The sequence below is a fragment of the Abramis brama genome (assembly GCF_963993115.1).
Source record: "Abramis brama genome assembly, chromosome: 23".
Taxonomy (NCBI): domain Eukaryota; kingdom Metazoa; phylum Chordata; class Actinopteri; order Cypriniformes; family Leuciscidae; genus Abramis; species Abramis brama.
Genome location: NC_139985.1, coordinates 27,890,381 through 27,904,475, shown reverse-complemented (window position 1 = coordinate 27,904,475; position 14,095 = coordinate 27,890,381). Strand labels below are relative to the sequence as shown.

The window sequence follows — 14,095 nt, the reverse complement described above, 5'->3', positions numbered from 1 at the left end:
GGCGATGAACACGCTAAAAGCCAAACCACTTTCATGGTGCCTAAAACCCAGGGTTCAACTAAACTGAACAAAAATATTACAAATACAGTATACAAGAAAATACAACAAATGTAACAGAGTTGCACACTAGGGAGATTATTGTAGATCTACATTAAGAAATCGAAACATTTGCTTAACGTTTTGCAACGTTAGTCAATATAAAGCTCAATTTTTTTTTTCTTAAATGATGTAAAACAGGGGGGGGGGGGGTGTTTACAGGAAAATTTACATTTGTGAACAAGAAAAAGAAAAAATGTATTATATATTTCCAAAACAACACAAATTGGCCATCAATGTTCTTTGTGATAAAATCACAAACATTTAGCCAGAATATTCTTACAAATGGGCAGTGCCAAAATAAATCAACCACAGTTTCAGGGCAACTGTCGCAAAAAGTTCAATTAAAATCAATATTGCTTTATAATTTTCACAAAGTAATGTTTGTGAAAATTCTGAGTAAATTCTGAGTAAATTCTATGTATAATTTTGAAGCTTTGTTTGTTATTAAATATTGATTAGGTAACCTTTTCCCACACAGTATTGTCTGTCAACTGATTCCAATATGAGTATATAAGGCAGAGACACATTGTTTTGTTTTTGTTTTTTAAACGCTCTTATGGATCTGTTTTGTGAATTGTTGAATATTGATTATTTTCTGATGTCTAAATAGCAGATTTCAGGAGATATTGCATCAAAAACTTTTGCATAGTCCCCTGGTGTTACAGGAATCTTATAATGTTCCAAAAACTCACTGTAAGTGAAAAGAAAACCATTTAAATTAAATATCTGATCCACCAATATGATGCCATTATCAAAACAATATTTCAAAAACTTTTTATATAATATATCCTTATTGTTCCGTATATAATACTTGTGGTGAAAAGTTAGATGTGAAAATCAAGTAGCCTACCATGATAAAAAGGCAGAACATTAGTGGCTGATCATCAGACAGGTGACAGGTGAGGTCAGAGTCCGCTCTCGAGTGACGTCACGCCGGTGATCGATGAGCGCGCGGCGGAACGCGGAAGCGCGCGTCAGTCAGTGCACTAAAGTTTCCCGAGGAACAAGGTATGTGGTCTAAGCGTGTTATTTGGATATACTAAATACATGAAGTAGATTCAGGAAATCGGCTTGCAGATCCTAAAAGAAGGATCTTTCAATGCGGTCCAGAGTTTGTTATTAGCCTATTACAATATTATTAATAATAAGCAGTTTCATGCCACTGTCTGTTCAACGCGTTCATGTAAGCGGAGTTTGTGTTTCTGGGCTTCTTGACCTCTGAAGTGCTGCTGACAGTCCCTGTGTGCTCAGGACGGTTTAAGCTTTGTTGAGTAAAGACACAGCAGAATGTGGGAGAAGAGAGAGTTGTTGTTTGCCCAGGGCGTTTTCCAGCAGAGATGAAGTGCTCCTTCTGTCCCGGATGTGGAGAACATGGAGTGCGCAGTTTCGAGGAAGCAAAGGAATCGTGACTGATCTTACGCAAACTAAAGATGATTAATACGAATTAACAAAGTAGCCTAACATGTATTTTTAATTTATTTAATTATTATTTGATTTGAAACTTATTTTACGTAGTAAAACAATTAAGAAAATTAATGTTTTACATCTTTTTCTTATTTCCCATTGCTTTTTTTTTTTTTTTTTAAACTGGGAGATTGGCAGGATTCCTCTTAACATCATTAAACTGCAAATGGTGACCCTGAGTTGCAAATTAAATTAACAAATAACAAAACACAACGGCAAAATATAAGATGGAAAGGGCAGTCGGCAGTTTAATTACGGAGCCCCGCACATGTCATGCAGAAAAAATAGTTGGCTAAATCCTGCGCACGATTTACTATGACATTCCCTTGATTTGCTATATCGTGCGCACGATTTATAAATCGAAGGAACAAATTAGTATCCTAAATGGTCCACACTATTTAGCAAATCAATGGAACAAATTAGTAACAAATTTCTTACATGTCATTTGCGGGGCTCCGCACTTAATAAAGTCAATATGTAATCAAAATTGACAAATCTTAGAATGTAATATTGCAGTGTTTATTATAGCCTAAATGATTTATCAGTGCGCATTATTTTAATGAATATGCCTGGTCATCTTGAATCAGAATAGGCTTGTTTGAGATGAGCAAAATCTGCGCAGAACCGATCACCGGTGATCAGCGCGAGATGCATGCCGGTTAGAAATGTGTCCGAGTGCGGTCCGCCTTGCTCTGATGTTATGCTGACGTATGTCAAAAAACTCTCGCGAGCGCAAGGCGCACGTGTCGGATTCTGCAGTCGAGCGCAGTTGCTCTCCACCGACTGCGCTGATCAAAAGCATGATGGGAAACGACTTGCTGACGACACAGCTTAATGCTCATTGTCTTAAACAACTGTTATGTATTGTTCTCTTTTAAAATGTTTTGATTTTGAAACTCTAATATCATGTTTTATATGTATGTGTGAATATTCCCAAACTATCTGACAGTGCGATCTTTTTTGGTTATGCAATTTAATTTTTATAAAAATAAATAAATAAATAAAAACACATATGTCTGTAAAGAAAAAAAAATATTGATAAATATGTATTTGGAATGGAATTAAATAACAAGTAGGCCTACTTTGGGTGTCTTGTTCATTTTATTTATTTTCATATAAAAGCAACAGAACTTGAATTACATCCAGTTTATTAGCAACACTGTGCACGAGCGTGAATCCCGCGATATCCATCTTTGATCTCACAGGTGTCAGATGCCACTGCGAGAAGAGAGATCTGTCCGGCTTGCCTGCGCTTTTTTCACTCCTCCTCTCACTGCAGCCGCCTACTCTTGCATACATTTCAGGCGAGGCAAGGCGCATCTCAAACAAGCCTATTGTCTTCTCTGATGACGTGTTTACTGGTGCGAGGGCGGGGCAACCTGTCACTGACATGAGATCCACCAATAGCAAACCCCAAACGTCCAATCAATTCCCCACAGACAAAATCAAGTCCCGCCCTACATTATTTATTGTTTCAGAAGCCGTTTCATAGGGAGGAAAAGATTATCTGTACTTCCATCCATATAATGCCGAAAATTATGCTAAAAGAAAGCATGTTGACTAGACAGATACAATCCATGGTGACACTGACACAGTTCCTCATGTGCATTGTATTGAGGCATACATTTCATTTGCACTTCAGGGCAACTATAGTAATAAGCTTTACATCAAACACAGAGTTGCATCTGTTTATCTGAACTTGATTAAAAACTGCTTGTACCTTTACATCCAATCACCTTTATTCAGTGCTTTATGGTTTTGGAATGAAAGGGGTAAATCTAGTGTTGGCTATACATGCATAAATGAATTATTGAAGGTTCACATTTAAAGTCTGTCTTTCTTTTATTTGTTGCAGATCAGTTGGAAGAGACAAACATGTGGCCGAATCAAGGTGATTTTTGGTTTTACTTTTTCTCTGAATGCATTCATTAAAGTCCTCCTGTAGTCAATTTTTTTATCCCTTAAAGGGATAGTTCACTTTAAAATGAAAATTCTGTCATCATATACTCACCCTCAAGTTGTTTCAAACCTGTATGAATTTCTTTCTTCTGCTGAACACAAAGGAAAATATTTTGAAGAATGTCAGTAACCAAACATTTAACTGGTCCCATTGACTTCCATAGTAGGAAAAAAAATACTATGGAAGTCAATGGGACACTCGCTCACGCACTCACTCAGCTCAGAGATCCACTGGTTGACGATCACACGTTGATCTGCTTGGTTACAAGGTAGTTTGTGACGTCAGAAACACCAGCGATTTCAAAGCGTGTTTTTGAGACTGTCTTTGGTTCACTGCAGTTTTAACGAGAAAATACTCAGCAATGGTGTCGACTTATGAATTTACACATGGTTTGTCTTAAAGCATATTAAACACACCACATAGACACATAAACAACATTAAAAGCTGGATTTTCACCACAGCGGGACTTAAACAATTTCTCAACCCAACATTCATGTCTATGTTGCACCTCAATCCGGGTCACAGTCACAGTTAAGAGACTGATGGTCAGTGTAATCCATTTTTTTCCGGCTATTTAATGGAGAACTTGTTTTCTAGCCAAAAAGAGTAAAAGAGGAGAGACAAAACAACTGGAAAATGCCTGAAATGGTCTTATATAATTATATAATACCGTTACATAAATAATACATACTAATATAATAACTAATCATCCATAAAACAAGGTAATTTTGTCAGTCAATAAGATTATTTTAATTTAAATAGAGCATACAGTGACATATTGTGTCAGATTTGTCCTGTTGCTCACAGCTGATCGGTGCAGTTTGTGATCTCATACAGGTTCGCCATGCAGGGATAGTTAATGTTGTATTGAGCAACAGTGAAGACCTTCATGATCCCAAAAAGGCAGACGCTGTGTTTTCACTAATGTGGTGAGATTAGCAGGATTCCTCTAGTGGTGCCTGCCTTACATCACACAGAAAACACAGAGTTTTGTATTAAAGAGGCCATATTAGGCCCTTTACATTCTTGAGTCTCTACTAGAACAGATTTTCATGCTTGAATGTTCAAAAAACATTATTTTCCCCATATTTTACATTGTTATAGCTCCTCTCTTCCCAGTCTATCAGTAACACTGGGGTGTGTTTCCCAAAAACGTTGTTAGCCAACTATGGCCACAAGTTCCATCATTACCAGAATAGTTGAACGATTCCTTGTTTCCCAAAACCAGTTGATACTAAATGCATTAGCTTTACAGTCCTTTGAAAACTTTATATTTAAAGAAACCATTTGCTGTTCCATCACTGTTTTACTGTACAGTTTTTTCTTTTTTTCCGTAAAACACAATATTGTTTATAGAATGGCGGTTTTGCATGCAGTGAAAGTGGATGGTGATTTTAAATGCCAATGCAACGTATCATATTGACCACCGTTATGATACTCTCTTTCTGAGCTTATTCTTTAAAATCATCCATTATCACTGTATGAACAAGCCTGCCTCATACTCCTGTTGTGTTTCATGGAAGATTCATGTATCGACTGTCAATACTTGCACGCTTATCTCATATCTGGCTTGCTGTGACACACAGGACCGCCCAATCCTGCCTTTCCGGGACCTCCAAACCCTGGATATCCAGCCATGCCTATCCCATCACACCCCGGACAGAACCCTGTCTATCCGCCCGGCATGAACCAGCCCAACACCATCCCGTACATGAACCAGCCTCAACAGCCTTTCCCTCCTGGTGCTCCCGGCCCGCATGGCCCGTATCCCGGAGCGGGGCAACCGTACCCCGGCCCGTATCCTGGAGCGGGACAACAATACCCCGGCCCGTATCCGGGAGCTGGGCATCCGTGCCCCATCCCACAGATTGGCGGCCAGCCGGCTGGAATGGGTGTACCTGGTCATAAGAAACACAAAAAGATGAAAAAGATGAAGAAAGGGCATAAAGCCCATAAAGCTAACAAGGAACATAAACATATGAAACATGGCAAGGTAAGAGACAGAATGTTCAGTGGATATAAATGTTACGTGACATTATTACACCAGTGATGTCTAAACCCTTCTTCGATAATTTCATGCAAAATATTTTTTGCCAAAATATGATCAATAGCCTATATATACATATATATATATCTCACTACTTTTCAAAAATTTGGGGTCAGCAAGATTTTTTATATTTTTAAAGAATGAAAAGCAAGCGACAAATTGAAATCACAGTAAATCCCTTTTATAATGTTACAAAAGATTATATTTCAAATAAATGCTGTTCTTTTGAACTTTCTATTCATCAAAGAATACAGAAAAATTAAAATGTATCAAGCAGCACAATTGTTTTCAACATTGATAATCATAAACGTTTCTTGAGCATCAAATCATCATATTAGAATGATTTCTGAAGGATCATGTGACACTGAAGACTGGAGTAATGATATCTGTTGTGTCAGTATTCAAACAGACGGCCAGTGTGTTAAAGGATTAGTTCACTTTAAAAAAAACTTTTGCTGATAATTTACTCACCCCCATGTCATCCAAGATGTCCATGTCTTTCTTTCTTCAGTTGAAAAGAAATTAAGGTTTTTGATGAAAACATTTCTCCATATAATGGACTTCAATGGGCCCCAAACGGTTCAAGGTCCAAATGACAGTTTCAGTGCAGCTTCAAAGGGCTTTAAACGATACCAGACGATGAATAAGGCCATCCTTAAAAATATTCTTGTTTGCCGTAACCCGACCGACCCTGTCAATTTAGCACCGACCCAATTATTTATTTTTTTCCCCTTTTAGTCCGACCGACTTGCCGGTTGTAAACTTGCGTTAAAACCGACCGATTTTTTTTTAACTCTTCAAACAACTAATACAAATGCAATAAAATAATAGTTATTAAGTATTGTGAATATAAATTGCCTAGACCTACATACAAACATAAGCTACGTTCTTTCTTTTAAATAAAAACCCGTGGCGCGTCATCTATGATTATGTTTACACCATTGGTTTACGCATCACATACGGCCTGTAGGCTAAGTTCGCTTCGTTTCATTCACTGTCAATGGTTCGCGCTTGGTAATGATGGCTGCGGCTTTACTCTAAAGATTATTTCATTTTTATATGTTGTTGAATATGGTTTATTAAAAAATAAACATGTGAGAGCGTGTTATAGGCTATATGTCATATTATTGTCAGATATGACGACGCTACTGCAACACGCATCGCCGCAGATGAGAAGCTGAGCATCAACGTGCTATCGCAAATCAAAGTGAAAGTAAGTCGCAGACGCTTAACACACAATCATCTTCATTAAATGTAAAGAAACAAAATGATCTTACCAGGGCTGTTTCCGCTTTCTCTTATTGCGGGCTTTGATTCAGAAATTTTAGCTGATGATCAATAAAATAATGCGTCTCATAACTGTTGCTTTCGGTGACGTGCACTCCTAAATCTGCATATAGCGGGAATTGAAGATCGGATTTATATCCGCAAAAAAACACACACATTTAGCCTATGTAACCAGGTGTAAATGGAATCGTTTTGATAAATCAGATTGCAATCCGATCTGAGAAAACGCATGAAGTGGCCTGGTGTAAACAGCCTCATAGACATCGGTGAAAAATGTTCTCTCTCCCCCCCCCCCCCCGACCCCGATTTTTTTTTTTTTTATAAAAAAAATATACTTTTTTATATTATTTTTTTTATATATAAAAAAAAATATACCTACCTACCGACCCTTTTTTTCTTTTTTTTTGCTGTTACTGCAAACCAAAATATTTTTAAGGATGGCCTAAGGGTCTTATCTAGCGAAACGATCGGTCATTTCAAAAATAAATAAAAAAGTTTAAGTTTTATAAGCACAAATGCTCGCCTTGCTCTGTTCTGTTAAACTTTTTTATTTATTTTTGAAATGACCGATCGTTTCGCTAGATAAGACCCTTATTCATCGTCTGGTATCGTTTAAAGCCCTTTGAAGCTGCACTGAAACTGTCATTTGGACCTTGAACCGTTTGGGGCCCATTGAAGTCCATTATATGGAGAAATGTTTTCATCAAAAACCTTCATTTCTTTTCGACTGAAGAAAGAAAGACATGGACATCTTGGATGACATGGGGGTGAGTAAATTATCAGCAAAAGTTTTTTTAAAAGTGAACTAATCCTTTAAAACTTCTGAAACACAGTTCATCATGAAAGCTGGTCAGTTGTCTGCAGTGATGCAGTGTTCTCCGTCTGAAATGCATGTTGTTTTGTCCTGTTCCAGCATTCGTCCAGCAGTAGCAGCAGCAGCAGCAGCTCTGACTGAAGATCTCATCCACAACATCATTCATGCACTAATACACAACCTAATGCCTCTTTTCCTAAAGAAAACCATGTCTAATTTCCAGTGTCTGGGCAAACGACAGACACAATCTCCAGGAGCCATAAAATAGATAATCACATTAAATTTAAATATACCTGTGTGTTTCTGTGAGTCTGAATGCTTTTCTCAATCAATTACTTTTTACAAGGCAAACAAATCACATAATGCTTCCAGGCATGAATCTGCAACCATTTATTTAACTGTGAAATGTGATTGAGCATCTGACTCCTTGTGAAGAGAAGTCTCGTCAGTTAACACAACTACTTTGACATCACTCAGCATGTTTTAGTTATTAACCTTTTACTGACAAACTTGACTCAAATCAAAGTTACTTTAAATGCTTCTTGATTTCATCAATTTAGAAAAAAATGGTTAAAAAGTTAACATTTTGTTTTGTAATAGTTTCACTCAATAATGCTTTTGCCGGGGTATGTTTAAGATTTTGAAACAACACCCATAATTTAATGATTTTTTTGGACATTTCTTTGTGCTTTTTACTAGTCTAAGCAATCGACGTGTGTTGATCAAAGTTGATCAGGTATTTATGAAGCTGAAGTAGGTCTTGTTAACATATCCATGAGTGATAAAGTCATGTGATGCATTTCAGACTGTAAACTCTCTAAAGTGTGTATTAGAAATCATTGTTGAACTGCATAATTGCTGTTGGTTTATAATGAGCCACTTAAAGTGTTTCAATAATAAAACATATTAAATATATAAAAAATATATTAAAGTCTCCCTGTGGTAAAAATCAAGCTTTTAATGTTGTTTATGTGTCTATGTGGTGTTTTTAATATGCTTTAAGACAAACCATGTGTAAATTCATAAGTCGAAACCATTGCTGAGTATTTCCTCCTTAAAACTGCAGTGAACCAAAGACGGTCTCAAAAACACGCTTTGAAATCGCTGGTGTTTCTGATGTCACAAACTACCTTGTAACCAATCAGATTAACGTGTGATCGTCAACCAGTGGATCTCTGAGCTGAGTGAGTGGAGGCGGGGCTCATTTGCATATTCATACAACCGCGAATACTAAACGAGGCAAGGGTGTCGAGTTACATTCAAGATATCTTAAGGCTTGAAGAATTTATTTCATGGAAAAAAACTTTTAAATATGTAATTTTGGTGATCAAAGATGAGTTTTAAGGGATACAAGTATTGACTACATGGAGGATTTTAAGAAAAAGCTTGGAACACCTACCAGTTTTATTCATTTTTGTGTGCTAATAATGTCTTTTAATAACAGAATGCAATTTGTCAACAAGTCATAAGATTTGCAAGGCATCTCTGGACATACTGTGAACATAAAGAGACTGTAACTCTGGCCCTCAGGATCCACTTTCTAACTCTGATTAAACACGCCTGATCAAGGTCTTACCAGAGAGCTTCAGGCTGATCAGAGTTGGAGGTAATCTCTGCACTCTACGCTATTTTTAATTTTGTTATTTCATCTGAATATCAACATTTGTGAGATTTAGTCAGCCGAAACAGTTTTGAGGTTAATTGATTTTATTTTGTCTCTCTGGAAAATAGTGATATATGACATTATAATATGTTGAATATCAAAGGTTTTTGTGTGCGTTTGTAAGGGATTTGTGGAGTAAAAGTTTTATTTTGAAGTAAAAAAATTAAAATTAGACCCTTGGGGTAAGATGGGCCACCAGAATTGGCACAGAAGGGCCCAAAGTGGCATGTTGTTACTAGTGTTATTTTTAAATAATATTTCTATGAATTAGATGTACATTCCAGACATCTTTGCTTTCATTAAAACGTATAGGTTAATTGAGCGAAATCATTCAATTTGATTTCACCGTGTTTCTTTAATGACGCATCTTCAATTAAAATATGGGAAAGTAAATATGTAAATATTCATATGCCTGTAGGCTATATAAGTCATAGAACAATTTTACCTTTCAGATAAAACTATTTTACTGGTGATTTTTCTGTCATCGGTTATTCAAATATTCAACTAAATAAGAGTTAGTTTAGTATTTTACATTAATTACACTTTACATATATAAATATTAATAAGAATTATATCAGAATACATTTATACATTTTGTAAAAGTTTATCCAGTGGTGATCTCTGTAAACCCATGAACCATTTTTTAGGGCCCAAGCCCTGAAAGGGCGAAGGCCCTATTGTTTTCGTAAGGATTCTTTCTTTTTTTTAATTTTTTTTAAATTATTTTAAGTTTCAGAAACGGGCGTGGTGAGGGGCTCAGTAGCGCCACCTTTAGTCAAAAATGGGGGCTTAGTTTTTCCTAGAATCACAAAAATCGGTATGTATATTGTTCTCATCGAGCCGGACAACTTTCTAATTTACAGTTATTAACTCCCACCAACAGGAAGTCAGATATTTTGGTTTGAATGTGATTTTTTTGGAGAATTCTCTCTCTTTCTCTCTCTCTCTCTCTCTGTATCTGTGTCTCTGTGTGTGTGGGGTGTGGGGGATTTGTCTGTTAGGAGAGATTTGCTTTTATAATTGTTTTTCAAGGTTTCAGGGGTTGTTGGGGCCCTTAACGTGCTCGAAAACTCTTGAAACTTTGCACACAGGTCAGAACCTGCGGCCATCAGGGCCGGCTGAAGCTGGTACCCGGGCGTGGCAGGGGGCTCAACAGCGCCCCCTTGAATGGGGTCCGAAAACTTGGTCCATAGATCAAACTAGCTTGCATGAATTAATATGAAACTCGGTACACATATAGATCTCATCAGGCCAAACAACTTTCCCCTGGTCAAGTTTTACGCCAGCCCAACAGGAAGTCGGCTATTATGGGTTGTTTGGAAAACGCTTGCTGTGGAATGTGAAATACTCCTCCTAGAAAATTAATCCGATCCCTACCAATCTCGGTGTGCATAAAGTAAAGACACTGAGGATGCTAAATTGCGGATGGATTTCTGATATCTCGAACGGTTTGGCCGTGGCGAGGAAACGAATTTATGGCGAGAAAAGAGAAACACGAAGTGATATAACTTCTGCATACGTTAACTGATCTTGATGAAACTTCAGCAGTGTGTTCGTGGTAAGAGGCCGATCAGATGGATGTAACTATTGTGAGTCAAAGTTATAGCGCCACCAACTGGCAGCAGGAAGTGTGTCACTTTCAAAATGCTTTTGTCAAAAGTGGGGGGGTTAGTTTTACCAACAGCTACAAAAATCAGTACGTATATTGGTCTCATCGAGCCAGACAACTTTCTAATTTACAGTCATTAGCTCCGAGCAACAGGAAGTCAGATATTTTGGTTTGAATGTGGATTTATTTGCAAAATCAGCCTCTGCATTTTTACCCACTCCTCTTAAGTGGTTTATTTTATTCCCACCAAACTTTTTCAACATGATAAAAAAAACATTAAAAATGCTAAATTGTAAACAGATAATAAATATCTCAAACGGTTTTGCTATGGCGAGGGATTAATGTCAAAAAAGGAAACACTAAAAACCTCCTATCTTCTAAAAATGTAATTATACACCATTTATTTCTATATAAAATTATACAAATATCAGAACTAAACCCATTTTATTCTTTTTTTTTCAATTTAATAATTGTTATTACATATATATAATGTATATATTTTTTTTTGTTACATTTATTATATATATATATATATATATATATATATATATATAAATATAGCTGCGAGCAGCGATGGAGGGCCCAAGCCGGTGACACCGCCACCCCGGTGGCTTTAGTGTAACTAAAGGCACCAGGTTGGCGGTGTCACCGGCTTGGGCCCGCAATCACTGCTCGCAGCTATATTTTTTAATTATTATTAATGCCAAAAGAAAGAAAATGTAACAAATACAACAGTAACAATAAAACCCAAGACATGCGTCACGAAAACAATACAAATAAAATAACATAGCCAGAGGCGAAGAAAGAACAAATAGATAAATAAAATTATACAAAGTTAAACATTGAAAGTAATCTTTGACTTTTCAATGCCCATCAAGGACAAAACATATGAATTATAGTCTACCAGAAAAATTACAGTATCGGGATCTTACCCAAGAATTTACATTTGTGAATAAAAAATGTACCATGAACAGATTAACAATATACTGGATATGCAAATTTGATGAACCAATGGCTTTTACTTTTTTTTTTTTTTTTTTTTGATTGTTTTTACCTGATCTCTGATCAACTTTCTAGAGGTTTAATGACACATTTGAACAATAAAAGGATTTGTAGTTAATAGTCTCTTGGTCTGATTGGTCAAGCTTTCCATTAAACAAACGTAACAAGCCATTTAATAAAATAACATATAGCCTACAGACACATCTATTATTCAATGGTATTCGATGATGTGTTCATGGCATGTAATAGATTACACTTTCAATAAAACATTTTCAGTTGGTTTGTGCATGTTTTGGCTGAGTTCTGCTGTTCTGGCCAGCAGGGGGCGCCAGCAGGGGGCGCCAGCGACTGGAGTTCCGCTGTTCTGGCCAGCAGGGGGCGCCAGCGTGAGCTCCGCTGTTCTGGCCAGCAGGGGGCGCCAGCGAGTGGCGTTTCGAGCGATTCGAACCAGTGAGTCATTTGGCGAAGCGAGTGGTTCAATTGATTCTAATCTAAAAGCTTCGTTTTCTTCCGACGCTTCACACGAAAATAGCCAAAAAAGCACTGCAAAAAGAGAGTATAGAAGCAGTCACCAGCCTTTCAAGATCAGAAGGAAAGAGTACAGTGTGGGGAAACATTACTAAAGAATGACAACAAAGGTGGGACCAAGAATTAAAAGGAAGACATTTATACTCAATTAAAAAAAGAGTTGACACTGGAAAATAAGAGAGGAAACAGGAGAGAAGAGACTATTGTAACCAGATTAAGAATAGGGCATCATAAAATAAATAAACTGGGTTTTGTGATCAGTGCCAAATACCTGAGACTGTAGAACATGTGCTTATTAATTGTTCAAAATATGAATTACAGAGGATAGATATGATAAAAGACATGGAGAAAATATGACTAATAGGACATGGAGTAAAGAGTATAATGGACTGCAGTAAGAGTGAACAAGGAATTAAATATTTGCTTTCTGTCTAAAATGGGACTAATGACAAGAATATGAGGACTAAAGTATATGGGGAATAACTAGAGCCAGAAGACGGCAGTAATGCAACATCAAGGATGCAAGCTGTCGTTAAAACCCAAAGAAGAAGAGGAGAAAAGCACTCAGAACCATAGATATCATATATAAACGCTAGATGTCTCGTGCGCGCTGCTGACCAATGGAGGTCGACGTCCGCACGTGGCGGCCATCTTGCCACAGACAGCTCGCTCACTCGTTTAATGGTGCATGTACTTTTAATTTAAAAATTGAGCAAGTAATGGTTATTTAAAAGTTTTAAAAATTGAGCAAGTAATGGTTATTTAAAAGTTTTAAATAACCATTACTTGCTCAATTTTCTACCGATTTTCAAACGGTTTGGTTTGTTATAAACGTCAGAGATGTAGTTATGACACTGCATACATACACTGCATACATATGAATAATTATAACATACATGTTCAAGCATTCGGAATTATAGCCACGTTAATAACATTTGTAAGAAACCAAACCGTTTGTAAATCCGTCAAGATTTCAGCGAGATAAGAGGATTTGTGTGCGTGCTGATCACTCACCTTACATTAAGCCTGCCTGTGACAAGATGGCCGAACGGTGATGCCGGAAGTGACTGCGCCATAAGACATCTAGCGTTTATATATGATATCTATGCTCAGACCGCTCAGACCTACAAACATTTTACCGTAATAAATGTTTAGATATCTTTTCATTTAAAGGACAAATCCAGTGAAAAATGAACCTGGGGTTAATTAACACATGGTTACCGAGTCGATCGTTCCCTGCGATGCGTTTTCATGAAAATCGAATGTAAAGAGTTTTATCTTTAAAAACAGATTAGCTCATAACACTAGTATATGGGGCACAGAGTAAGTAAAAGTAAATCGCTAGTTAATACCACTAACAAGGCTCAAAATAGCCTCACACTAACACGGTAGCATAATGAGGGTCCCTACATGCAAACCGAAGCATTGAGAACTTTGTAAGTGTACAGACAGTTTAATAAGAAGATACTTTATAAAGACAGTACATTACGCGTTTACATGCAGGAGCCATCTTGGAAAACAGTCTCGACTAATCGAGTCACGAACGGCGTGCTACGTGAGCTTGTTGATAGGAATTACGTTTGTGAAATCTAACGTAGCACAGCGTTCGTGACTCGATTAGT

The 14,095-nt window shown here is 37.0% G+C and overlaps 1 protein-coding gene across 2 annotated transcripts; it reads left to right on the top strand.

Annotated features, from left to right (window-relative positions):
- Nucleotides 1-1,023: 1,023 nt before the first annotated feature.
- Nucleotides 1,024-8,624, top strand: prr13 (proline rich 13). 2 transcript variants are annotated; one of them, XM_084100125.1, is made up of 4 exons: nucleotides 1,024-1,107; nucleotides 3,419-3,454; nucleotides 5,110-5,516; nucleotides 7,771-8,624. In XM_084100125.1, exons 2-4 carry the CDS (start codon nucleotides 3,439-3,441, stop codon nucleotides 7,810-7,812), a joined length of 465 nt encoding a protein of 154 aa, XP_083956251.1. In that variant the 5' UTR covers nucleotides 1,024-1,107; nucleotides 3,419-3,438; the 3' UTR covers nucleotides 7,813-8,624. The 2 variants fall into 2 exon arrangements, with proteins under 2 accessions (XP_083956251.1, XP_083956252.1); XM_084100126.1 differs by having other exon boundaries at nucleotides 1,071-1,551.
- Nucleotides 8,625-14,095: the final 5,471 nt, after the last annotated feature.